The 26,905-nt window shown below is 32.9% G+C and overlaps 1 protein-coding gene across 3 annotated transcripts in view; it reads right to left on the reverse strand.

Annotated features, from left to right (window-relative positions):
* LOC127699108 (2-oxoadipate dehydrogenase complex component E1-like) overlaps nucleotides 1-26,905 on the reverse strand; it is a 170,699-nt gene that overhangs the window by 121,348 nt on the left and 22,446 nt on the right. For all 3 annotated transcript variants that reach the window (XM_052202848.1, XM_052202847.1, XM_052202846.1), the window contains exon 16: nucleotides 25,645-25,784. In XM_052202848.1, the coding sequence (XP_052058808.1) occupies nucleotides 25,645-25,784 (140 nt within the window). The remainder of the gene's footprint in view (nucleotides 1-25,644; nucleotides 25,785-26,905) is intronic.

Here is a 26,905-nt window from a genome sequence, read left to right on the forward strand (position 1 = left end):
CACATTTTCATCATAGCAATGAAGTGGAATTTAAGTCTTAAAGGATTGTAAATCTGCTCTATTTTATCACGTTGCACTTTGATGACTTGACTGTGATTTTCTACTGCAGTTGGTTAAAATTTCTAACCAGTTGAACAGTTTGGTTTGATAAAAAAAATTGCAGTTGGGTCAGAATTTTGAATGAACTGCAATAGGTGGAAAGCAACACTTACAGTCACAGTAATAATGTTTCTTCATCTATTTCACCTAGACTCTTATTTATTTTCTCATATAAGGTAAACAGAGTCTAGATGAAATAGATGAACATAAGTTACTAAATTAAACAAAATTTAAATATTGGTTCCAAAAAGTTATTATATAATGGCTGTATTCCCCAACTGATTTATTATTGTTAGTGTTGTACGGAAAGATTGTGCTAAAAAATACCTAGTGAGATTAATCAAATTGCATAAAAGGGCGACAAGACTTATTTTAGATGCTGATCCATGTTCAGCCTCAGTAGGGTGCCCAGTCAAAGAATTTGATTGATTTGGGTTAACGGAATAATACACGGCTGTATTTTCTATCATTGGAAAGAGGAGAACAAGCCTCATTGGAATATTGAAGTCGTCGTTGTCTACAATGGTAACGATTTTCTTAAATATGGGTCAAAGGTCAAAGCTAAAATATCGGAAAATGCAGAGTCACTTTTAGACAGCTGACCCCCCCTATATATATGCATTTATAGCAAAATAAAATCAAATAATTCAAAGGATTATAACTAAGTTTCTATATTTTGGACTAATTTGATATTTCTGCTGCCAAATATGGTTCGAGATTGACATTTGTACTTAAGTATTAAGGATATTTCCAAATTCGGAATTTTTACATAAGATTCGATACAAGTGATCTCTAGAAATGTTTTTTAGATATTAACATTTATAAGTTGCCCTCACAAAATGTAATTAATTCCGTCTTTTGCTAGAAGGTGTTCGCAATGATTTTCTGAGTAAATACCGAATTTACTTTTGGTGAGTGTGGAAGCACATCAAATTGTACTTAGTTCCAAAACTGGTGTAATATTAATGCAGAATGGATTGAATTAGCAGGTCTGAGTATATCTTTACTTTATAGAAATAAGAAATACTGCAAACGGTGAAAAAGGTCGAGGGTTGTCTGTTATGAAAACAAAATGACAATTAGAAACAGGTTAATCACTCAATCTTATACACTTATAGGAGTTATTGGGCATACATTGGCCTACAATTGACATGAAGTTAAAGATTATCTACAAAAAGAGGGTTATGTACAGCATCAATGTATTTTACAAACATTTGTAAACAACATCAATCTAATTAAAATATAGATCTCTGATATCGTTATCCTCATATCAACTTGCATATACGAGCACGCAAGTTAATTTAGACCAGAATTTTAATCAGATTGAAACAGCATAGACAAATTGCCGAAGCAGGTAGTAGCTATTACGTTTCATTGTCTACTGTTAAGTTGAAAGCCCACCGACCAGGTCTAGGTTAGAGAGCTAATTTCAGTTGTTCTTTTTTATACGCATTCCACACAAGTCGCAGAATGCAATCTGATGGTGGCGGCAACAACACCGTAAACTATTTGTATAGCTTTATATTTCAAAGGGTAGAGGAATTGGATGATTCATACTTTGTATGCAGATCCATTGTGTTATGAAGTGCTCAGTCTGTCATATAACAATTGTCCTTGACCTCATTTTCATGGTTCAGTGACTGCTAAAAACCTATATAGCTTTTTTTTTCGTCATGTGAATGTCTAACTTATGAGTTCTAGGATAACTATTTGGTTACTTATATATGGTATCTTTGAAAGGTCTTCATGTCCGTCAGACATGGTTCACATGACATTGACCTCATTTCGTGGATCAGGGAACAAGCTTAAATTTCAGTGGTCAAGTCTGTATTTCCGATACTATAAGTAGTGGGTCAAATATGTTTGGTTTATGGAATGATAGCAAGGTGTACATGTCTTTGTGGCAGAGTTCATCTGACCTTACCTCATTTACAAGGAACACTGATAATGTTAATTTTATGTAATACATGTTGAATAATATAAAAATAAGGAGATGTGGAATGATTGCCAATGTGACAACAGTCTATCAAAGTTCAAATGAAATGGAAGTAAGCAATTATAGGCAACTGTAAAACCTTCAAAAATAAGAAAAACCCATACCATATGGTCGGCTATAAAGACCCTGATATGAAAAACTTGAAACAATTAATTTTAGAAAACTATCGGCCTAATTTATAACAAAACAATTTATAAAAAAAAAAATATGACAAGACATGAACCAACAATAATCATTCAATACTGGCTCGATCCTCACTTGGGACAGGAATATAAAGAATGCACACAATCCTTTTCTCTTAGACTTTCGACATAATTAAGTCAGTTAGTAAAGCATGCTGTACCAGTAGAATCCTAGTTTTTACAGTAATGATGTTTATAATCATACTTTTCTCAGACTATTGATAACTTCCTTTCATTAGCTTTCGGTAAGGGTACGACCATTTGATTTTGAAAGGGGGAGGGGGAGGATGATTTTAAAAATGAATAACTTGGCCTGGTATGAACTGAAAATGTATGACTTTGCACACGACAGGATGAAAATGAATACTCTGCAACATGAAATGCAGGATAGTTGAGATACAAATGTGTATTAAAGTGAAAATAAATTTTCGTGCAGAAAAGCCACAGAAAAATAAGCATGCATAGCAACAGATGAAATAAAATGCTCCGCAGGGTGCAGCTTGATATGACCGCAGAGGTCGAACCCTGAACAGTTGGGGCAAGTATGGACACAACATTCAAGCTTGATACAGCTTTGCATTTGGATTGTATTAAATATTTGACATAGCATAGGTTTCTGACACAGAATGAATGTGATCTAAGAACTTAAAAATTTTAAATTGGACATTCACCTATTATGGTCCAATATCCAAAATCTAAATACATGGTTAGATTCAGCATATCAAAGAACCCCAAGAATTCAATTTTTGATGAAATCAAACAAAGTTTAATTTTGGACCCTTTTGACCTCAATGTGGACAAAGTTGATAATTGGGCCCAAAAATCAAAAATCTAAATACATGGTTAAACTCAGCATATCAAAGAACCCCATATATTCAATTTTTGTTGAAATCAAACAAAGTTTAATTTTGGACCCCGATTTGGACCAACTTGAAAACTGGGCCCATAATCAAAAATCTAAATACACGGTTAGATTCGGCATATCAAAGAACCCCAATAATTCAATTTTTGATGAAATCAAACAAAGTTTAATGTAGGACCCTTTGGACCTCAATGTGGACCAATTTAAAAACGGGGCCCAAAATCCAAAAACTAAATACACGGTTAGATTCAGCATATTAAAGAACCCCAAGAATTCAAGAATAAAACCCCATTGAAATTGGTCAAGAAATAAGCAATTTATACGAAGTATCTTCTTTTGCACAATATTGTGCAATTAAATATTTCTTGCTATTGCGCAATACTGTACAATTGACAATTTCTTGCTATTGCGCAATATTGTGCTATTGGATATTTCTTGCTATTGCGCAATACTGTGCAATTGAAGATTTCTTGCTATTGCGCAATACTGTGCAATTGAAGATTTCTTGCTATTGTGCAAATGAAAATTTCTTGCTATTGCACAATACTTATTATATAATAATTTACACATCCTGTTTGGTGTGTATCTCCTACCATATCATTATTATTTGATTTTAAATATAAATCAGAAATAACCAACTTAAAATGGAAAATTTTAAAAGAAAAAAAAGGAAAAAAAGAAAAAAAAGGAAAAAAAAAATCCCCCCCCCAAATTTTTTGAACCCCCTTATGATTCATCACTCCCAAACTCAATCCCAGCCTTCCCTTTGTGGTATGGTACCTTGCAGTACAATTTCAGAGAGATCCATACACTTGAACACAAGTTATTGTCTGGAAACTAGAAAAATGTGTTTTTTGGCCCCTTTTTGGCCCCAAATTCCTAAACATTTAGGGCAATTACCCCCAAACTCAAACCCAGCTTTCCCTTTGTGGTATGGAACCTTGTAGTACAATTTCAGAAAGATCCATACACTTACACACAAGTTATTGTCCTGAAACTAGAAAAATGCTTTTTTTTTCCCTTTTTGGCCCCTAATTCCTAAAATATTGAAGCAATTACCCCCATCATCAATCCCAGCCTTCCCTTTGTGGTATGGTACCTTGCAGTACAATTTCAGAGAGATCCATACACTTGAACACAAGTTATTGTCTGGAAACTAGAAAAATGTGTTTTTTGGCCCCTTTTGGGCCCCCAATTCCTAAACGTTTCGGCAATTACCCCCAAACTCAATTTCAGCTTTCCCTTCGTGATATGGAACCTTGTAGTACAATTTCAGAAAGATCCATATACTTACACACAAGTTATTATCATGAAACTAGAAAAATGCTTGTTTTTTGCCCCTTTTTTGGCCCCTAATTCCTAAAATTTTGAGGCAATTACCCCCAAAATCAATCCCAGCATTCCTTTTGTGATATGGAACCTTGTGGTACAATGTCAGAGAGATCAATACACTTATACACAAATTATGTCTGGAAGTTACAAAAATGCTTATTTTTGGCCCCTAATTCCTTTACTGTTGGTACCATAACCCCCAAAATCAATCCCAACCTTCCTTTTGTGGTATTGAACCTTGTGGTAAAATTTCATAGAGATCCATTCACTTAAACTAAAGTTAGAGTGCGAAAACCAATGTGTCTTCGGACGAAGCCAGACGACGATGACGACGACGCCAACGTCATACCAATATACGACCACAAAAATTTTTTTGCGGTCTTATAAAAAAATGGTCAATCTGGAAAAATTATCCTGCCACCAGGAACCCGCCCCCCCCTTCCTTTCCATACCCGGGCTCCCTTTTCCCCTAATATAAAATGGTCGTACCCCAGTGATCTGGAAGGATTTTTTCTCTATGGGCCCAGGGCCCCCCAAAAATAAATTCAATGGGCCATTTTTAGAATTAATGGGCCATGTTGTCAAATGAGTGGGCCATTCGTTTACAGTAAAAAATAAATAAAAAAGTGTATATTTCACTGTACTAACAAGTATGATTCTAATTAATATCATGGATATTGTTCCTGAGATTTTGTAATTTCAATTTCAATGAATATACAATAACTTCTTCCAAACCGGGCAATATTTACGATAACCTTTATTTACAATATTAAAACTGGTACTGTTCCCTTGTTCATGTTCATGTTTTTTTACATTAAATTTGGGTCTTCGTCGATACCATACTTATTCCAGACGTTCCGTATTAGAGGACGTTTTTGGCATTTCCTCTGCACTTGTATTATTATTACTTCATCACGATGACAAGAATAACAGTAGAGAGCAACGTTTATTGATAAGACACAACAACAATTCGCTGAAGGCATGTTTACAAAATGTCAAAACGAGCCAAAGACCAAAAAAAATTGACAAGGACAGTTAAGCCCCTTTTATGGAGACAAATACTATACTATTCATAAAAAGGCTTTTGGGTTTTTCAATCAAAATAATAGCAAGCTTACTTAAAAGATTATAATTAGAGAAGAATTCTCGCCTGTACTAGGCAATTTTCACAAATTTAAAGTTGTTTATAAAAAATTATATCATGAATGATGGTTAATTACGTTTTTTTGGTAATCAGTCATACCGCATGTTGCTATTATTACCATAGGAAAACACCCGAGACGCCCAAAAAATATACAGGTGCTCCTATCATTGGAATAAACACTACACAGTTGTGTACTCACACATGGCGGCACGAAATACGATCGGAAATCCATTTGACGATATCTCAACGTTTCAGAACGAAGTGAAAAATATCATGCGCCACGCGGGCGCTTACATTTGTCACTTTATGCGCCATTTCTGGTCGATAAGCGCAATTGGCGCAAGGCGCACGTCCTTCCCGATCACTGCGTACCCTAATGGTGAGTACTATTAGATTGGTGCTTTGTGTCTTTTGTCTTTATGTTAGTTGTTTTTGTGCTTCATACCAATTAAATGAGTCAAGCTATTTCCAACTGTTTTTTGCAGATTGTTCTTCGGTTGTGTTGTTATACCGTTGTCCAGGTCAGGAGGAGTCAAAGGATCACAAACATGTTTAACCCCGCCAAATTCCGTATGTGTATGTGTCTGTTCAAAATCAGGAGCCTGCAATTCAGTGGTTGTCGTTGGTCGCTGTCTGTTGTATCTGTTTTTTGTTGTTGGTTGTTGACATAAATGAGACCGTTAGTTTTTTTTCGTTTGGATTGTTTCACAATCTGTCTTGTCGGGTCCTTTTATAGCTGATCATATAATTTTAAACTAATGATCTTTTTTCTAAATTGTATTATTTTCACAGAAAAAAAAACCAAACATTTCAAAATTCTAGCTTATATAACTCCTTTATATAGTTATTATACTCCAAATTAGTAGTTTGTATGTATTTAACTTGCTGGAAAAGATATTTTGAAAATTTTACTTTGCCATGGTATTTTGAACAGATATATCATGTTAAGGAGGGGTATTTGCGAAAAATACCAGTCGAGAGAATGTTAAATTTCGCGAGCCGTAAGGCGAGGGAAATTCATTCTCAAGACTGGTATTTTTCGCAAATACCCCTCAAGAACATGCTATATCTGTTTAATTACACCGAATGTTAACGTTCAAAAACGCATTGATGATCGTGACATTACAAGCGTCCAGTCGGATAGAGTATTTTTTGGCAAATCCCATGGCGGCGAGAGAGGGTAAAAAAGGCATATTCTTTTTGCATATACCCCGGCAGCATTAAAAAATGAACGATATTCATTTGATAACAGTAAATTGGTGAAAAATACACTGGCTATCAACCAATCAAAACCCAGGATTCTTACATAAGGTGTAATTATGACCCCCATACCATGATATATTGAACCCCCTACTATAGACCTTTGATTTCAAGAATTTTAGCTGTTATGACTCCTTTACATAGTTATTATACTCCAATAAGTAGTTTGAATGTATTTTACATGCATGATAAGATATTTTGAAAATTTTACTTTGCCATGGTATTTTGACCCCCCTACCATGGTATATTGAACCCCCTACTATAGACCTTTGAATTTAAAAATTCTAGCTGTTATAACTCTTTTTCATAGTAATTATACTCCAATAAGTAGTTGGTATGTATTTTACTTGCTTGAAAAGATGTTTTGAAAATTTTATTTAGCCATGGTATTTTGACCCCCCTGCCATGGTATATTGACCCCCCTACTATAGCTCCAGTTTAAAAAAAAGTCATAGCCAACAAATTGTAAATTAGATTATCTGCAAAAACTATTTATCTAAAACAGGGGGGTTCAATTTTCCATGGTGGGGTTCAAAATACCATATGGGAAAAATGACCCCAGGGTCAAAATACCATGCGATATAATGACCCCGGGGTCATTATACCGCATGGTATTTTGACCCCGGGTTCACTTTTCAGGGGGTTCAAAATACCATATGACAACGGACCGACGAAAGACAAACGGACGAAGGAATGGACGCACAGACCAGAAAACATAATTCCCCTACTACTATCTTAGGTGGGGTGTAATAAATGAACAATGTAATCTGAAAAACAATGTAAAATAGGGTGTTTTTGCATGGTGTTTTATATGTAAATTGGTCAGGTTGGAATTGTCAATGAGTGTCTCTCTTTTACCTCAATTATAATGGAAATGGAAACAGGAAACAGGCTATAATTTCTTACATCCACTTGATTTCAACTTTGGTGGATAGTTGTCTCATTGGCAATCTACCACATCTCCTTATTTTTATATCAAAAATGTTTAAGTTAAAAAAATGAACAGAGCAGTTTTATTACCATATCTTGTAATAAATAAATAAAAAATGGTCATAAAAAAATTAAATAAATTGAACCCTTTAAATAAATTGAAGTTTAATCTTGAAAACTAGAATAAATTGAAGGAAATCTTTGAACAGCAAAATTGACCTACAAATAAGTAAATATGAATGAAGCAAGGATTTGTAAAATCAAAAAGTAAAAATCAACTTTATATTGTTTTTTTATGCATCTGCAGTTTTAAATGAGTCCCTGTTACTTGACACTCGCATAATATCACAATAATTTAATCTTAAAAACCCTTCAAATTGAAATATAAAATATCTAAATTAGAATACATCCAACCATTCAAAAGTTTGCCTTTAATTTACCTTTATCCCAGGTAAGTGTACCAGTTATTGGAAATTTTACTTCCCTGTGGATATTCCTTTTCTAGAGCACCAGCAGTAAAAATATTTAGGGTAATAATGTGTTTTGAGATTAGGGGTATAAAATAATGAGACAGCAATCCAACAAAATACAAACAGAAGATATCTGCAGGGCAACATATGATCTTCAACCACAGATAAGCTGTGTGTGTAAAATTATTCAAGCTTCAATATTGATCATTTTCACTTTTGTCATTCAGGAGTTAACAATGGCCCTTTATTGCTATTACAATGACAGCAATAAATGTAATAAAAACCTGGTTTGCTGCCATTTTGACAGCCTCCCATTTTGACAGCCTCTTGTTATTACATTTATGAGGCCATTGTTTAAGGAATTGAGGATCATAACTCCTAAACATAAACCCCTCTGGTATCAATAATGTTAAAATTGACTGCCGAAGTGCATAAAACTGCTTGTTAAGTATTATAAATGCCAGATCAACATTTTATGGTCAAATTAAAGTTGACATCAATTTCTAAATTTAGTCAAGTTTGTATTAGCCGCATCACATTACTGTGCTACTAACAGAGGCAGAGCCTGGATTTTTAAAAAGGTTGATGCCTGGAGTGGGGCAGAGGCTACAGAAAAAAAGTTGCCTAGTAAAGGAGACACAACTTGGAACAGTTAAAATATACAAAATTGAAAAAAAAACACAAATTTTTTGGCCAAAAAAGGGAGGGGGCAACAACCTTGTTCCCTTTTTCTGTCCTTCTTACTTGTAAAGGTTTTCCTTAGAGTAGAGTAAATTTTTCTTGATTGATCTGAATGTTTAGGCAGATTTAAAGACTGATACTTTATGTTTAGGCAAACTCTTAACAATAAAAGTATTTCAAATGGAATGACTTGTTTGATGTCATACTTGTAAACACAAGAGTGCACACACTGAAATGTCTTGCCTGTTTAGAACACTCTTGGTTTAATAGCTTCCTTGTAAGAAGCAACCCTCTATCAAGAATCATGATAGGAAAAGCGAGCCCTGGAATATCATATCAACTTGGAGATATATACTCTATATGTAGGCTCTGCAGTAATGTTGCTACAAAGAAATGGACCATTCACAACTGGAAAGCTGAAATCATCTGATTTGTCATAAAGTTTTGTTCTCAACTGACCCTCATTGTCAGTGTCTAAACGTAAGTGGTATCCTTTATTTCAAGTTTGATGGGATAGATGCATTCAACATAGTCACTTAACTTTGTATTATTTTAAGTGAGAGGACATTCACCTTTATATCAGAACTTGGAAGTTTCAAATGACTACTGATATGTATATTCAAAGGAAACGTGTATCTTTTAAAAATTTTATAACCCTAAAACTGAAAATAGCCATTATAAGTCAACTACTATAAAAGTCATGCTATATGTAATCTTACTACATGTTATTATGTATTTTCTCTCTTAATAAGTTGATTCTTGGTGATAGTGAAGTCTGCATTTATCATTTGATATCTTTCAAAAACAGTTATTATTTTTTTCAACTCTAAATTTCAGAAATTAAAAGAGAGAATATGGCCTCATCAGATAGGGACTTTTGCACCCTCTGTTATGATGATGATGGATCATCTACAGAAGCTGTCACATGGTGTATAGAATGTGAGGTGTTCCTTTGTATGGACTGTGAAAAACATCACACAAAATCAAGAACATCTAAAGACCACAAAACCATGTCTACTCAAAACTATCATAAATTACCAACATTTATACTTGAAATAAGTAGCCAATGTAAGGACCACAAGAAGAAGTTTGAACTTTACTGTTCTTTCCATGATTGTCCCTGCTGTGTCACATGCATCACCGATAAACACAAAAAATGTCAAGACCTGAAACCCCTGTCAGATATCCTGAAGCAAGTAAAATCATCTGCCTCAGTTGAACTTTTTGAAAAAGATTTAAAGGATGTGAAGGAAAACTTTGAGGAGATTATAAAATATTTGAACAGCAGGATTAATACAAGCAACAGTCAGAAAACAAAAGCCGCTGAACAAATTCGATCTGTGAGGAAGTCTATAGATGATTTCTTAAACAAATTAGAACAAAAAATTCTTGATGACCTAGAATCAAAGCAATCGCAGCTGAAATCTAAGATGAACACTTTACTACAACAACTGAAAACACAAGCCAATCAGATAAGCCAATTGCAAAGTGAGTTTTCAAAAATGACACAATATGCAACTGAGCTACAAATGTATGTTGGTCTGAGAGAAATTGAGAAAACTACATCCAAAGCAGCAAAATACATAGATGAATTAAAAAGTGGAGACAATTTGGAGGAAAAGAACTTAGAGGTAACCATTTCATCTGCCCTGCAATCAATTTTACAAGAGGTCAAATCGTTTGGTGATATTAATATCAATACCAGCCAATCAACTCTTCAAATTAAGGCCGGAAGAAAAGATCAAGCACAGAACTTAGTTCCAACTGTTCCTAGAATTGAAGAAATTAAACCATCCATGTTGAGAACTCTGACAATTCCAGAAGATATAAAATCTCAAAGTGCACCTGTCTGTAGGATATTACCTGATGGTAAATATCTAACTCTTGATTACTATGATAAATATAAAAGTCGTGCCCTGCTGCTATTTGGTAATGATGGCATCTTTGAAAGAAAAGTAATTACATTCACAAAATATCAATATCATGCTTGCTATGTCAAAAATAATACAGTGGCTGTCACAGGATCAAAGCAAACAGTACTGGTTGATATAGAAAAGAACAAGAGTGCACACGCTGAAATGTCTCGCCTTCTTTACTAATCATTGATATTATGTTGATAGTCCTAAATATAAAGCTTTATTACAACTGTCACATAAACTTAACATTAACCAAGTAAACTAAACATTGACCAATGAACCATGAAAATGAGGTCAAGGTCAGATGAACCATGCTGGGCAGGCATGTACAGCTAACAATTCTTCCATACAACAAATATGGTTGACCTATTGCTTATAGTTTAAGAAAAACAGTCCAAAACACAAAAACTTAACACTGAGCAATGAACCTTGAAAATGAGGTCAAGGTCAAATAAAACCTGTGTGACTGACATATAGATCATAAAATATTTCCATACACCAAATGTAGTTGAACTATTGCATATAGTATTAGAAAAAAAGATCAAATCTCAAAAACTTAACTTTGACCACTGAACCATGAAAATGAGGTCAAGGTCAGATGACACCTGCCAGCTAGACATGTACACCTTACAATCATTCCATACACCAAATATAGTAGACCTATTGCATGCAGTATAAGAAAAAAAGACCAAAACTCAAAAACTCAACTTTGACCACTGAACCATGAAAATGAGGTCAAGGTCAGATGACACCTGCCAGCTAGACATGTACACCTTACAATCATTCCATACACCAAATATTGTTGACCTATTGCATACAGTATAAGAAAAACAGACCAAAACACAAAAACTCAACTATAACCACTGAACCATGAAAATGAGGTCAAGGTCAGATTACACCTGCCAGCTAGACATGTACACCTTACAATCCTTCCATACACCAAATATTGTAGACCTATTGCATACAGTATAAGAAAAACAGACCAAAACACAAAAACTCAACTATAACCACTGAACCATGAAAATGAGGTCAAGGTCAGATGACACCTGACAGCTAGACATGTACACCTTACAATCCTTCCATACACCAAATATAGTAGACCTATTGCATACAGTATAAGAAAAACAGACCAAAACACAAAAACTCAACTATAACCACTGAACCATGAAAATGAGGTCAAGGTCAGATGACACCTGCCAGCTAGACATGTACACCTTACAATCCTTCCATACACCAAATATAGTAGACCTATTGCATACAGTATAAGAAAAACAGACCAAAACACAAAAACTCAACTATAACCACTGAACCATGAAAATGAGGTCAAGATCAGATGACACCTGCCAGTTGGACATGTACACCTTACAGTCCTTCCATACACCGAATATACTAGACCTATTGCTTATAGTATCTGAGATATGGACTTGACCACGAAAACTTAACCTTGTTCACTGATCCATGAAATGAGGTCGAGGTCAAGTGAAAACTGTCTGACGGGCATGAGGACCTTGCAAGGTACGCACATACCAAATATAGTTATCCTATTACTTATAATAAGAGAGAATTTAACATTACAAAAAATCTTAACTTTTTTTTCAAGTAGTCACTGAACCATGAAAATGAGGTCAAGGACATTGGACATGTGACTGACGGAAACTTCGTAACATGAGGCATCCATACACTACAAACCAGTAAAAGTCTGAAATGGCCTATATCTGTACTCGACTGTACTGATTTTTACTCGACCAGTCTGAATTGGTCTGAAATTTACTTGATAATACTCGACTGTAGTCTGAACCGTACTTAACAGTCTGAACTTGTACTCGACCCTTACTCGACCAGTACTTAACCATTTTATACGTGTCTGAACCATGCTCGACCTAGTCTGAACCATGCTTGACCTAGTCTGAACCATACTCGACCTAGTCTGAACCATACTCGACCTAGTCTGAACCATACTCGACCAAGTCTTAACCAACCTAGACCTATTTTTTGTATCTATCTATTGTATTTCATCAATTTAGGAGCTGTTTTTAACAACAACTATTTCCCCTGGCTAGAAATTTGAACAACAATTTGAAATTAAAAATGTATTCAATATAGCATTGAAACCAAAATTTCACAATAAACATAATATAACTTCATCACCATATTCATCAACACTTATATACATACATATATTTCACCTTTAAAATAAAAATAAAACAAGCTGATCAAATAATCTCAAAACTGAATTGTGACTTATATTTTCAATGTTATTCAAATTTTTTTGAATGTTTCAGATATATTTTATGGTTACTGGACAATTTTCACCATTAACTTAAGCCTCGTATATAATGGTGTCAGTTGAGTTTAGTTAATAATGCAGTGAACATTTTTTTTATTAAAATATATATAAAATAGCATATAAAGCAACTTAATAAATTTAAAATATGACACCTTTGTTTTGTTAAACCAAGAATTTAATATAATCCTGATAATAGAACTTCCATAGTAATCCTGTGATAAACTTTTAAAAAAGGAAATGTGTTCCAAAGTTACAGTAAAAATTTATTTCAATTACATTTAAATAATTTTTGTCAAAATTAAAGACATGGCATACAAGAAGCACTTTAATAAGGTTTAATTACCTCAGTACATGTGTGTTTTACAGGTAAAAAGAAAGCCCTATTTTTCTTAAACTCGTGTATTACTTATCTAATGAATTCAAAAGGCCTTGCGATTTAAGTTTCACAAGATGTTGCAATTTTGAATGAATGTTATTTAGAATTTAATACTCTCTGACCAGGTGTGATTTTTTTCATGAGTTTGCCCCAAGCAGGAGGTATTACTTTATACTTCACCACTAATCAGAAGAACAATTTTATTAATTTCTTTAATTTTTATCCCTTTTTGATATATTGTATATAATATATCCCAAATTATAATAAAAGATATATTTCTAAAATAAGGTTAAACAATTTCAGTGATTTTGTTGGCTGTTGTTACCTCATTAAAAAGATAATTATATAACTATTGTACATTTTTTGTATGTAACCATGAAACCTATATATGTAGTTTTTATCTAGAAAAAAAACACATGCAAAACAAGAAGCACCTTAATAAGGTTTAATTACCCTCAGTATGTGTGTGATTTTTAGGTAAAAGAAAATCTTTTTTTAACAAAACTCTAAAACTTTAAAAATTTAATATAATTAAATTATTATATAAGATAATTTGATTTAACTATCTCTATTCGATAAATCTGAGAATCATGTAAGAATGTAAAAATCTGTTTTTATAATATATCTTTATTTTATTGTGGCTGTTGTCATGTCAGTTAAAAAGAAATTTATTTTAACAGTTAAAATTTAGAAAAAGTAGAGGTTATTTGGTCAAATATGGTTCAGACTGGTCGAGTATTGTTCAGACCTTTGGTCGAGTATGGTTTAGACTGAAAAAAATAGGTCGAGTACAGGTCGAGAATGAGTTAAGACTGTTTCAGACTGGTCGAGTAATAGTTCAGACTATTTTCAATGGCAAAGATAAGGGTAAAGTACAAATCAGTACAGTCGAGTATGGTTAAGACTAGGGTCGAGTAAAGTCGAGTAAATTTCAGACCAATTCAGACTGGTCGAGTAAAAATCAGTACAGTCGAGTACAGACATAGGCCATTTCAGACTTTTACTGGTTTGTAGTGATATACAAAGTATGAAGCATCCAGGTCTTCCACCCTCTAAAATATAAAGCTTTTAAGAAGTTAGCTAACGCCGCTGCCGCCGTAGCCGCCGCCGCCGCCGCCGCCGGATCACTATCCCTATGTCGAGCTTTCTGCGACAAAAGTCGCAGGCTCGACAATAAAATCATTCAAACAATCGAACTTTCTCATTACTGTAATAGAGTAGCAAGTGATGGTAAAATATTGGTAATCAACAGTAAGGACAAAAGTACTATTGTTAATCTGAATGATATGTCTCATACAATCTTTAAAAAGTTATAGCAAATTATATTTCATTATTCCAAGGAAATATCTATGGTACCATTTTCCTTGAAAACAAAGTCTACTGCTACAAAGAAACTGGAGAACCTCTCTGGACATTCCAACACAAGGACATTTACCATCCAGAAGAACTTGCATTAGACAAGAATGGCTTTGTTTATATAGCTTCTCCTGAAAACAACAACATCGTGGTAGTATCACCAGATGGTAAAACCTGTAAGACAATACTATCAAAAGCTGATGGAATCAATTATCCTGTTTATATAGACATACACAGAGAAACAGGAATGATGATTGTGTCAAGTAAAACAAAGAAAATTAGTGGTGATAATCATGATAGTGGTGATCATTACCACACAGCTTTTGTTTACAAAATCTGAAATGTGAATTTTTAGCGACTTGTATGTAGACGAATCAACTATGCATACATCAGGAAAGTGTATTGCTGATATGCAAGTAAAAGTACAAAATGACTTCTAGTGTGTTGACAAATAGTTATATGAAAATAACATGTTTATAAATTCTGATAAAACTAAGTGTATGGTCGTAGCTACAAGACAAAAGACTGTGTTTCTAACAAGAAGAACCGGTTCTAACAATTGAAAACAAAAGTTCTTCAAAAATCATTGAGTAAAAACTTTTAGGTGTTAGAATTGACCCTTATCTCTCATGTACAGAGCATATTAATAACTTATGTTCAACTATTTCACTTAGACTATATTTACTCTCTAATATAAAGTAAATAGAGGCTACAGTACCATTTAAACGGATCGATTCGAGTTGGTTTTTTCCCATTTCCTTGATTTTCGGGGTCACACTGCGTACCGCGGATTATACTCCCAATTTCCTCCAAAGATTCTCTCCCAACACCGAGTGGCTGTTAATTAGTTTATTGCCCGTCGGATGTCCTAAAAATTAATGACGCATGACAACATAATCGGATTAGCCAGATTATTTACCTATGTACATTTAATCGATCTTGATTGCACCTGTGTGCTTTAAAAACACAGTATTAAAATTTTAACAAATGTTTTCCTTTCTTTGACAGATAAAGATGTGACATTATCATTCAGCATAAGATAATTATTCTTGTATGTTTTTGCCTTATGTCATTGTCATTTGAAATAAAACTTACAAACGAATAAAAATACGAAGAAAAAACTTATTTTGTATTTCTATTATAGTCCGGTCAGGTCATACTTTGTGTTCTTTCAACAAAGACGATTTTACCACAATTAGAATCTTTTATGACTTACTCAGTAAGCAATTTCCAGTGCATATTTATTTTGCAATGTAAAATATTATGTTTCACTACCTCGGTACATGACCGACTTGAATTATTTAAATTCCGAAAAGAAATTGTAAAGTGACAACTCTGTTGAACAAAGGGAATAAGTTTTGTATGCATGCCCTTTATTCATAAAAACAAAACACTGAGAGAAATTCCCCGCCCAAGCACAACACAACATTCACAACTTAATTATATGGAAAAAAATCATGCGTTTATCTCTGTTATTGATCTTTAATTATTTAAAACAAAATTGGATAAGCGCAATCCGTATTTTACTGCTCGTTAAAGTTCTTGCCGAAATGAAAACTAGAGGCTCTCAAGAGCCTGTGTCGCTCACCTGTATTTACTGATGCTTTGGAAATCATGTAAAATAAGGTTAAAATCATAATTAATAGTATTAGATATTAGATATTATAATGATATCTAAGATAATAACAAAAAACAGCAAAATTTTTGCCAAATTACTAACTCAGGGGCAGCAACCCAACAACGGGTTGTCGGATTCGTCTGAAAATTTCAGGGCAGATAAATCTAAATCTGATGAACATTTTTCCCACCTGTCAGATTTGCTCTAAATGATTTAGTTTCAGAGATATAAACCAAATACTACATTTTACCCCTATTGTCTATTTTTAACCACGTCGGCCATGATGGTTGGGAGGCGGGGTCATCGGACATATTTTTCAAACTAGATACCCTAATAATGATTATGGCCAAGTATGGTTAAATTTGTCTCAGTAGTTTCAGAGAAGAAGATTTTTGTAAAAGATTACAAAAATTTACGAAAAATTGTTAAAAATTGACTATTAAGGGCAATAACTCTCAAAGGGGTCGACTGACAATTTTGGTCATGGAGACTTATTTGTAGATCTTACTTTGCTGAACATTATTGCTGTTTACAGTTTATCTCTATCTATAATAATATTCAAGATAATAACCAAAAACTGCAAAATTTCCTTAAAATTACCAATTCAGGGGCAGCAACCCAACAACAGATTGTCAGATTTGTCTGAAAATTTCAGGGCAGATAGATCTTGACCTGATAATCAGTTTTACACTTTGTCAGATTTACTCTAAATGCTTTGGTTTCAGAGATATAAGCCAAAATCTACATTTTACCCCTATGTTCTATTTTTAGCCATGGCGGCCATCTTGGTTGGTTGGTGGGGTCATCGGACACATTTTTTAAACTAGATACCCTAATGATGATTGTGGCCAAGTTTGGTTAAATTTGGCCCTGTGGTTTCAGAGGAGAAGATTTTTGTAAAAGTTTACGGACGACGGACGACGGACGCAAAGTGATGAGAAAAGCTCACTTGACCTTTCAGGTCAGGTGAGCTAAAAAATGAATTATTTCAACAATTACTGAAGAAAAAAATCAAATATATATTCGAAAAATATCAAAATGAAATTATATCGTGTACCCAGATGCTACAAGAAAAAAATATGTAAAAAAATAAGTGGACAGGATTTTAACGATCTACACATTTTCACAGAGGATCTCTACCAACACCCAACTTAACGACATGCATTGTGTTTTCATCTACAATAAATTTATTATGTTGACCATGGATGTATAACTAATGTTCAGGTCTACATCCTGTTTTGACTGATAAAACATAAAAAATAAAATAGTTAAAGAAGACGTGTATTCGTTTATTCGGAAAAGGATTATATTTTAGATTCCGGTTAATCAATTGTAAAAGGACCTTCTAGAGCCTCAATACTAAGTACAAAAATGTTGATCATTAATACAAAGCAACTTTAAAAACCTGAATGAATTTTTCCCACAGTCGTTCAGAGAGGTCACCTGAGTTTACTGGTACGTGATATTATTTCCCGCCAAATAAAAATCTCGTGCTGTGGATAAAATTGATGTCAGCTATTTTGAGCATTTAATATTGTGAGTGAAGTCAAGTTCAAGTTCAACCACACACTGTTGATCACTGAGATGTGTATCGAGGAATTGTCTTCCCACCGCAAATTAATTTCTTTTAAAATCTTTTAAGATCACTGTACAAAATACAACACACAAGTTTACATTCATTGTGCGTAAATAAATATTATGCAAAGACGAGTTAATGCAGCTGTGGAAGTATTCCTGTTGTAGCCGAAATGTATTATTATCCTAAAGTAATGCCAACAAATCTTAAAAAGAAAATGCCGTAGACTTATTAAGCATATAAACGAATGGTGAATAAATTAATATTTTCTTTTTTACTTGTATACAAAACTTTGAGACACGTAATTTTCTTTAAACTGCCCACATTTAATCAGCGGTAGTTTCTGTTTATTTTTACACAAGTATGTCCCTTTTCGTAAATAAAATATTAATTTACCAATGAATAAAATGCTCCGCTGGGCGCAGCTTGATACGACCGCAGAGGTCGAACCCTGAACAGTTGGGGCAAGTATGGACACAACATTCAAGCTTGATACAGCACTGAATTTGGATTGTAATTAAATATTTGACACAGCATAGGTTTCTGACACAGAATGAATGTGGTCTAAGAACTTAAAAAATTTTAATTAACCTATTCAAACCATATCATAATTATTTGCTTTTATATATAAATCAGAAATAACCAATTTAAAATGGAAAATTTCAAAGAAAAAAAAGGAAAAAAAAATCCCCCCCCCCCCCAAATTTTTTGAACCCCCTTATGATTCATCACCTCCAAACTCAATCCCAGCCTTCAGCCAGAATGGTACATTGCGGTACAATTTCAGAGAGATCCATACACTTGAACACAAGTTATTGTCTGGAAACTAGAAAAATGCTTTTTTTTGGCCCCTTTTTGGCCCCAAATTCCTAACTGTTTAGGGCAATTACTCCCAAACTCAAACCCAGCTTTCCCTTTGTGATATGGAACCTTGTAGTACAATTTCATAAAGATCCATACACTTACACACAAATTATTGTCCTGAAACTAGAAAAATGCTTGTTTTTTTGCTGCTTTTTGGCCCCTAATTCCTAAAATTTTGAGGCAATTATCCCCAAAATCAATCCCAGCCTTCCCTTTGTGGTATGGTACCTCGCAGTACAATTTCAGAGAGATACATACACTTGAACACAAGTTATTGTCTGGAAACTAGAAAAATGCTTATTTTTGGCCCCTTTTTGGCCCCTTATTTGTAAACATTTTGGGCAATTACCCCCAAACTCAATTCCAGCTTTCCCTTTGTGATATGGAACCTTGTAGTACAATTTCAAAAAGATCCATACACTTACACACAAGTTATTGTCATGAAACTAGAAAAATGCTTGTTTTTTGCCCCTTTTTGGCCCCTAATTCCTAAAATTTGGAGGCAATTACCCCCAAAATCAATCCCAGCATTCCCTTTGTGATATGGAACCTTGTGGTACAATGTCAGAGAGATCCATACACTAATACACAAGTTATGTCTGGAAGTTACAAAAATGCTTATTTTTGGCCCCTTTTTGGCCACTAATTCCTTAACTGTTGGTACCATAACCCCCAAAATCAATCCAAACCTTCCTTTTCTGGTATTGAACCTTATGGTAAAATTTCATAGAGATCCATTCACTTAAACTAAAGTTAGAGTGCGAAAACCAATGTGTCTTTGGACGACGATGACAATGCCAACGTCATACCAATATACGACCGCAAAATTTTTTTGCGGTCGTATAAAAAAAACGAGGTCAAAATCAAGTATAGTTTTTTTTTATTAAACTTTAATGCAATTGAAAGAATTAACAACAACATTTTGCTTTTAAATCTTTTATTTGTTTCAAGCAATTAGATAATCGTAAAAAGAAAATGCCGTAGACTTATTAAGCATAATGAATGGTGAATAATATTTTCTTTTTTGCTTGTATACAAAACTTTTAGACACGTAATTTTCTTTAAACTGCTCACATTTATTCAGCTTTGAAGTTGAATTTCGCGTTTTTTCCAACTTTTTCCACAAAATTTTATAAACCTTTTTCGGTAATGTCCGTTTTTTTTAAACAAGCAAGTCCATTTAGGTAAAGATATTTTTAGATTAGCAAGCAAGAAATATGAAAATATTTTAACTTATTTTTAACACAAAAATTAAACTTAACCAATATAAAAAGACAATTTAAATTATACACTTGTTTAACACTTAAACTGGTACATCAGACCAGAAATATAATTGTTTATTACATCAGGTAATCCAATTACCCTATCAGTCGTGTGCCGGCATAGATTAAAGTAGGATTAGGGCAATTAATTCCTCGGTGTTGGGAGTGAGCTCGCTATCACAATTAACATTAACGTGATTTTGGGAGAGATTACTCCTAAATTCCTCCCAACATTTTGGGAGGAATATCGGAGTTTCTCGGAGTGACTCCGAAATTTTCCTTGGTGTAGGGTGTGGGAGAGCTGGTCCATTTATTTGAATGGTACTGTATATGAAATAAATGAACATAAGTTACTAAATAAAAAAAATTTAAATATTGGTTCTGGAAAATCATTTTATAATAGTTATATTCTTCATTGGTTAATTATTGTTATTATTGTTAGGAGTGATGGTGCTAAAAATTACTTAGTGAGAACAATTAAATTGCATAAAAGGGGGACAAGATTTATGTCAGATGGCAATTTATGTTCAGCCTTAGCACCACTGTTTTTAACAGCTTTGGTGGATGACAATAGATATATATCAAAATCCTGTACAATAAAAAGGATTTGATGCATAAATGCCTCAATTGTAAGGCCCTTTTATCTCTTAGTCAAAAATTTCAAGAAATGCCTGAAAATAACCAATATTGTTTAAGGAAAATCCAAAGGCTAAATAAAAGTTACATAAAAATGGTTTATATATTCAGGGTCTTCTTTATGGATTAATTTTTCTTCATCCCTTACACAATCAACCTCAAGCACTAGTTCAGTTAAAAATAAATGAAGAATGTGTCTGATGACAAGAATGCCCCCCACTCAAGCTTGCTTATAATATGTGTAAATACTTTTTGAGAGCATTTGATGTCACTGCTAGTTTTTAAGAGTTCTATTGTTCTAGTCTTAGGTATTTTTGTGCTGTGTGTTATTTTCATACTTTTACTGTTTTTTTTTTTATTTCTTATGTGATAAATTCTGCTGTGTCCATGGTATTTCTCAGTTCTAGATTAATGCTTTGGTCTTTTCTAATCTTATCTAATCTTTTTTTTTTTATCTTCACTTGTTTATTTGGTAAACTAAGCATTTGTGACCTTAATAGTAGTTAAGTGAAGATCACACTTTTTGTCCTCAGGTTTAGTTTTATGCTTTATGATATTATTAAGGTTGTTATTTATCTAATACATAAAAGCTATTTCATTGAAACAAAATATTCATGATATGATGGTCCAATGAAGAAGTCCCAAATTAAGCAGTGTATTGTGGTTGCAGTGAGAAAACAAGATCTATCATTGTTCCTGATATAGGTTGTAGCAGGGACTTTCTATACTATAAAGTATAGAAAGTCCCTGGTTGTAGGTTTTGAAATCAATTTTAACTGTTCATATTTCTTAACACTAAAATTTTGGCATAACTGTTTTTTTGTTGTTTTGTATATGTGTCTGCATATCTATTTTGTGATTTTTGTTTAAAATGTAGAACCTAGGTATTGTCACAATATGATACATGTGATTTGAGACTAATCTATGTTTTAAGACATGGAATATATATATTTTTATTGTATGTTTTAATTTGTATCAATGAAGCATATAGTTTAATTTTCTGTAATTTTTATGAAAGTCCTAATATATATGAAACAGTAGCAAAACTAATGGGTAATGATATAGTCTGAAACATATTCATAAGTGTGGCAAATAAGTTTCATAATCTAATTAAGTAAAATTATAATACCGGGTAATTACATTGATAATATTTTTCTAGAAATATTGTACTATTGTCATTTGAATATTTTATAACAAACTTAGCTCACACACCTTACTAGAATTTTATGAATGAAATGTACTGACATGTGCAGTAGAATCCATGTGTCTCTTAGGATGACTTTTCAATAAAAACACCATTTGTGCGTTTCATAAACTGTTTTCACATGATCTTTGTAATTCCTTATGGTATTTGTGAACATCATCTTCAATATTTGGAGATGTTAAAAATCACTATCCGTGATATTGATCATTTTGATCCGCCGATGACACACATAGCTTTTTGCAATTGTTTATGTATCCTGTGGAGTTGTATTTTTAGTAACCATAGAAATTTGTTAGGAACATGTAAAATATTTTTATTATATAGCTGTCAATAAAATTGTATATAATTATAATTTGTGTAATGTAATTAAGAATTCTAATATTAAGTTTGACAGCAAGCACACAATCCAACAATTTTTCAACTTTGCAAACATTCCAACATTGGTGTAATTTGCAGCTAGTTGGGTAGTTCTGCTAAAATCTTTGATCATTAAAGTTATAATTTTATTTTGCTCCTCACTAATCTTAGTAAAATTTGTCAATTTTTCTTAAAAACTTTATTTTTTGGGGGTTAAATTGTAAAGGAAAATTGTAAATTTAGTGCTTTCTAAGTAACGAAGAAATATTTCAATTTTAGCAGACTCTTAGGAGCTGAATTCCTATCTTTTGGATCTTTTACTTTAAGTATTTTATTCCTTTGTAAAATTTAGAGAAGTTCTTAAAATTGTTTCAAAATATCTTTTGAGTTAATTATCACATTATTGCCGGCAAAGCTTTATTTCAAGTTTATCTTTTAAAGTTAGGATTATCTTATTACTTAGATTGTTTGTTGTTAATTCTGAATAATTCAAATATCTCTAAATGAATAAAAAATAGAAACTCAAATATAATACTTTTAACAATTGCCTATACTGACCAGATCATATCTTATCATACTGACTATAGCTAGTAACCTACAAGTTAAGTATCCTATCTGTGCAATAGAATTGATTCATCGAAATTGACTTAAAACTTTGGTCAAGCATTTCAAGCCCTCGCCACTACATTATATTTGATACTGATTGTAATTCATGAGCGCCTCATGGAAGATTAGTTGTATAGGTAACTGTGTAACCCTCTTTAAAAAAATAATTATTGACTATATCCTTAGTGTTTAATTAATACATTATTGAAAAGCACTTTATGCCAAAATGGACCAATGGCTGAACAAACAAATAAAAAAAAATGTCATTAAAGGGCAATAGCTCCAATAAAAAGTCGACTGACAATTTCAGCCATAATAGACTTATTTGTAGATCCTGTCTTGAAAACATTTCACACATTTCTGCCCCCATCAGATTTTTTTCTTTCCATAGTGGTTTTCAAGATAAAAGACAAAATTTACATTTTATTCCTATTTTCTTTCTTTAGCCTTGTCAGTCATGTTGCTTGGCAGTAGGGGTTATGGGACACATTCTTTTAACTTGATACCACATTGATGATGGTAGCCAAGTTTGGCTCAGTAGTTTCAGAGGAGACGATTTTTGTAAATGTTAATGGACGTAGACAACACACACCAAATGAAGAGAATAACTCAATTGGCCCTTTGAGCCAGGTGAGCTAAAAAAATGCCTTACAATTGACTACCTATGAACATCATAAAAATGTAATAAGTTATCATTAATGTGCAAAGATCAATTCACTTTTCCAAGAAGAGGTTTTTTCATTTGAATTACGGGTAAGACTTGACAAATATGTTTTCCTTAAAAAATCAAAGATCAATTACTACTTTTATTTAACCAGTACTGGGATTGAATCAACATTATTATCATAACATTCTTAATGTCTCTTAATAATCTTACTTTAATCCACCTCTGTAGTGCACAAGGTATGGACATAGATCAGTTCGCCTTTCCACTCACTTGGTTTCGGGTAAGACTTGACATATATATAGTTTTCCTTCACATTTTAATTACTCAATTACTACTTAAACTTAACAAGTAATAAAATTGCTTCAAACTTGTTATAATATCATTTTAAATGAAACTTTATACTCTGCTACTTTAATCTATGTCTGTTGTGCATAGAGAGGTGATAAAAAATAAATGTGGATAGTGTCCACATGTGGACACAGATGATGCCCCTGCTTGCATATCATATACTTATAAAGGGACATAACTGAAGAACGGTAAAAGTGATGCTACCCAAATTTGACCTTGATCTGAGTTTTGTGGTAATAAGCATTGTGTGTAAGTCTCATAATATTTGGTTGAGGCTAACTTAAGTAGAGAACAGAAACTAAAAATTCAGCAATTTTTCTATTTGTAAACACGCATAACTCTAGAACGGTTGTGTATAAGTTTTATAACATTTGGTTGAGACAAACTAAAGTTAGAGAACGGAAACGAAAAATTCAGCAATTTTTATGTTTATAAAGGGACATTACTTAATCTGTATTATGTAGGAATAAGCATTGTGTATAAGTTTCATAACATTTGGTTGAGGCAAACTAAAGTTAGAAAACAGAAACAAAAAAATTGTACTTGATCTTAGTTTTGTGGTAATGAATATTGTGTATAGGTTTCATAATGTTTGGTTGGGGCAAACTTAAGTTACAGAATGGAAACTAAAAATTTTGCAATCTTTCGATTTATAAAGGGGCATAACTCAAAAATGGTTAAAGTGACACTACCCAAATTCAACTTGATCTGTGTTTTATCAGTGGAAGTCAAAATTAAACATTGCATTGTATAAAGCATTGATTGTAGTTGATTCAACTATAATTATGGACAAAGGAAGATAACTCCAATTTTCAAAATTACTTGATATTTAGAAGAAAATAAAAATTTTGCAATTTTTCCATTTCTAAAGGGGCATAACTCTAGAACAGTAAAAGTGAGGCCACCAAAATTCAAACTTGATCTGTTTTTTGTGGTAATAAGCATTGTGTATAAGTTTCATAACATTTGGTTGAGGCAAACTTAAGTTAGAGAATGGAAACGATAAATTCAGCAATTTTCCATTTGTAAAGGGGCATAACTCTAGAAAGGTAAAAGTGACGCCACCAAAATTCAAACTTGATCTGTGTTTTGTGGTAATGAGCATTGTGTATAAGTTTCATAATATTTGGTAGAGGCAAACTAAAGTTAGAGAACGGAAACCAATTTTGGGACGTATGTTCGTATGTACATACAGACGGACAAGGGTAAAACTTAATGCCCCCTCCGCTACGGCGGGGGCATAAAAACATGCTACATTTTACCCAGAGCAGCCTAAACTGCAACCAAATAACGAATTGTTATTTTTCATGAAATATTCTTTGTTTTTTTCACATGTTGAGGAACAGCTCATCACAATAGTGTGCATTTATCATTATACCTAATGTAGAATTTAGGGTAAACTTATTGTTTCTTAAATTATTTCAATGATTTCATTTTAATATCTTCAAACATCATTCTCTGAAAATCTTGTATAACTAAATACCTACCACAACAAAGGATGCTTGCTTGTAAAATAATATTTAATTTTGAATAAATCCAACCTCAGGAAATTTAGTTAAACTGATCCCTTTCTCCAGAAATCTTATTTGATGAATTGCAATAATTTTTCACCAACCTCAAGAAATCCTGTTTGATTATCAGTGACATGGTTCAATGGTATATAAACACTGTCTGTCTTCTGGTCGACTATCATACCATGACGATGACTGAATGTTCCTCGACCTACATCCTGCCCACTTATTCTTACATTAAAACCTGTATGGAAACAAAAATACATCATAGTTACCTACATCTTGTCCACTTATTCTTACATTAAAACCTGTATGGAAACAAAATTACATCATAGTTACCTAAATTGCTCTACATCCTGTACACTTATTCTAAAATTAAAACCTGTATGGAAACAAAAACTATTAAAGTTGGTTTCCAAGTCGACTTAATATTCCTTGGCATTTATTGAAAACTAGTTAGCTCATTTGGTAGAATAGTAACTTACTCTCCAAGGAGTCCTAAATTCAGAGTTACAGCGCATATTTTGAAACAAACAAAAAACTACTGTAACATATTTTATTTTTAAACTAGAAGCTATAAAGAGCTTGTGTCTCTCACCTTATAGTTTTCAAGATAATAGGCAAAACATGGTAAAAATCATCATTTAAGGGCAATAAATCTTATATGGAGTTGACTGATGATTTGGTTCATGTAAACTTATTTATGGATCCTGTCTTGCTGATAATTTTTGCTATTAAGATTTCTATCTATCTATCTATCTAATATTGTTTACAAGATGTCAGGTAAAATTGCAAAAAACATTGGTAAAAATCCTCATTAAAGGGCAAAAACTGCTATAAAGAGACTACCAGCCATTTCCACATTATCAACTTATTTGCAGATCTTGTCTTTCTGACAATTTTTGCTTTTTAAAGTTTCAATTTTTCTATTATAGTTTTCAACCTTCTAGGCAATAGGCAGTACGGTGACATACAGTTGTAAATTTCTATATCATTTGGTCTCGTGTGGAGAGTTGTCTCATTGGCAATCATACCACGTCTTCTTATTTTTATAAAAACACATAAAATTGGTAAAAATCATCATGAAAGGGCCATAAATCCGATAAGAAGTCAACTGATGATTTTGGCCATGTTGACTTATCTATAGATCTTGTCTTGTTGATCATCTTTGCTTCTAAAGTTTCTATCTATCTATTATAGTTTAAAACATAATGAACAAAAAACAAAAAATGGGAGGGGAAAAAAAATCGTCATTAAGGAGCAATAACTCCAATAAGAAGATGACTGACTATTCCCACTAAGTTGTCTTAAGATGCGTTTACATGATACGTTTTTCAATCTGATTTTCCATCCGATTTGATACTG

This window comes from Mytilus californianus, unplaced genomic scaffold, assembly GCF_021869535.1.
Source record: "Mytilus californianus isolate M0D057914Y unplaced genomic scaffold, xbMytCali1.0.p SCAF_4, whole genome shotgun sequence".
NCBI lineage: Eukaryota > Metazoa > Mollusca > Bivalvia > Mytilida > Mytilidae > Mytilus > Mytilus californianus.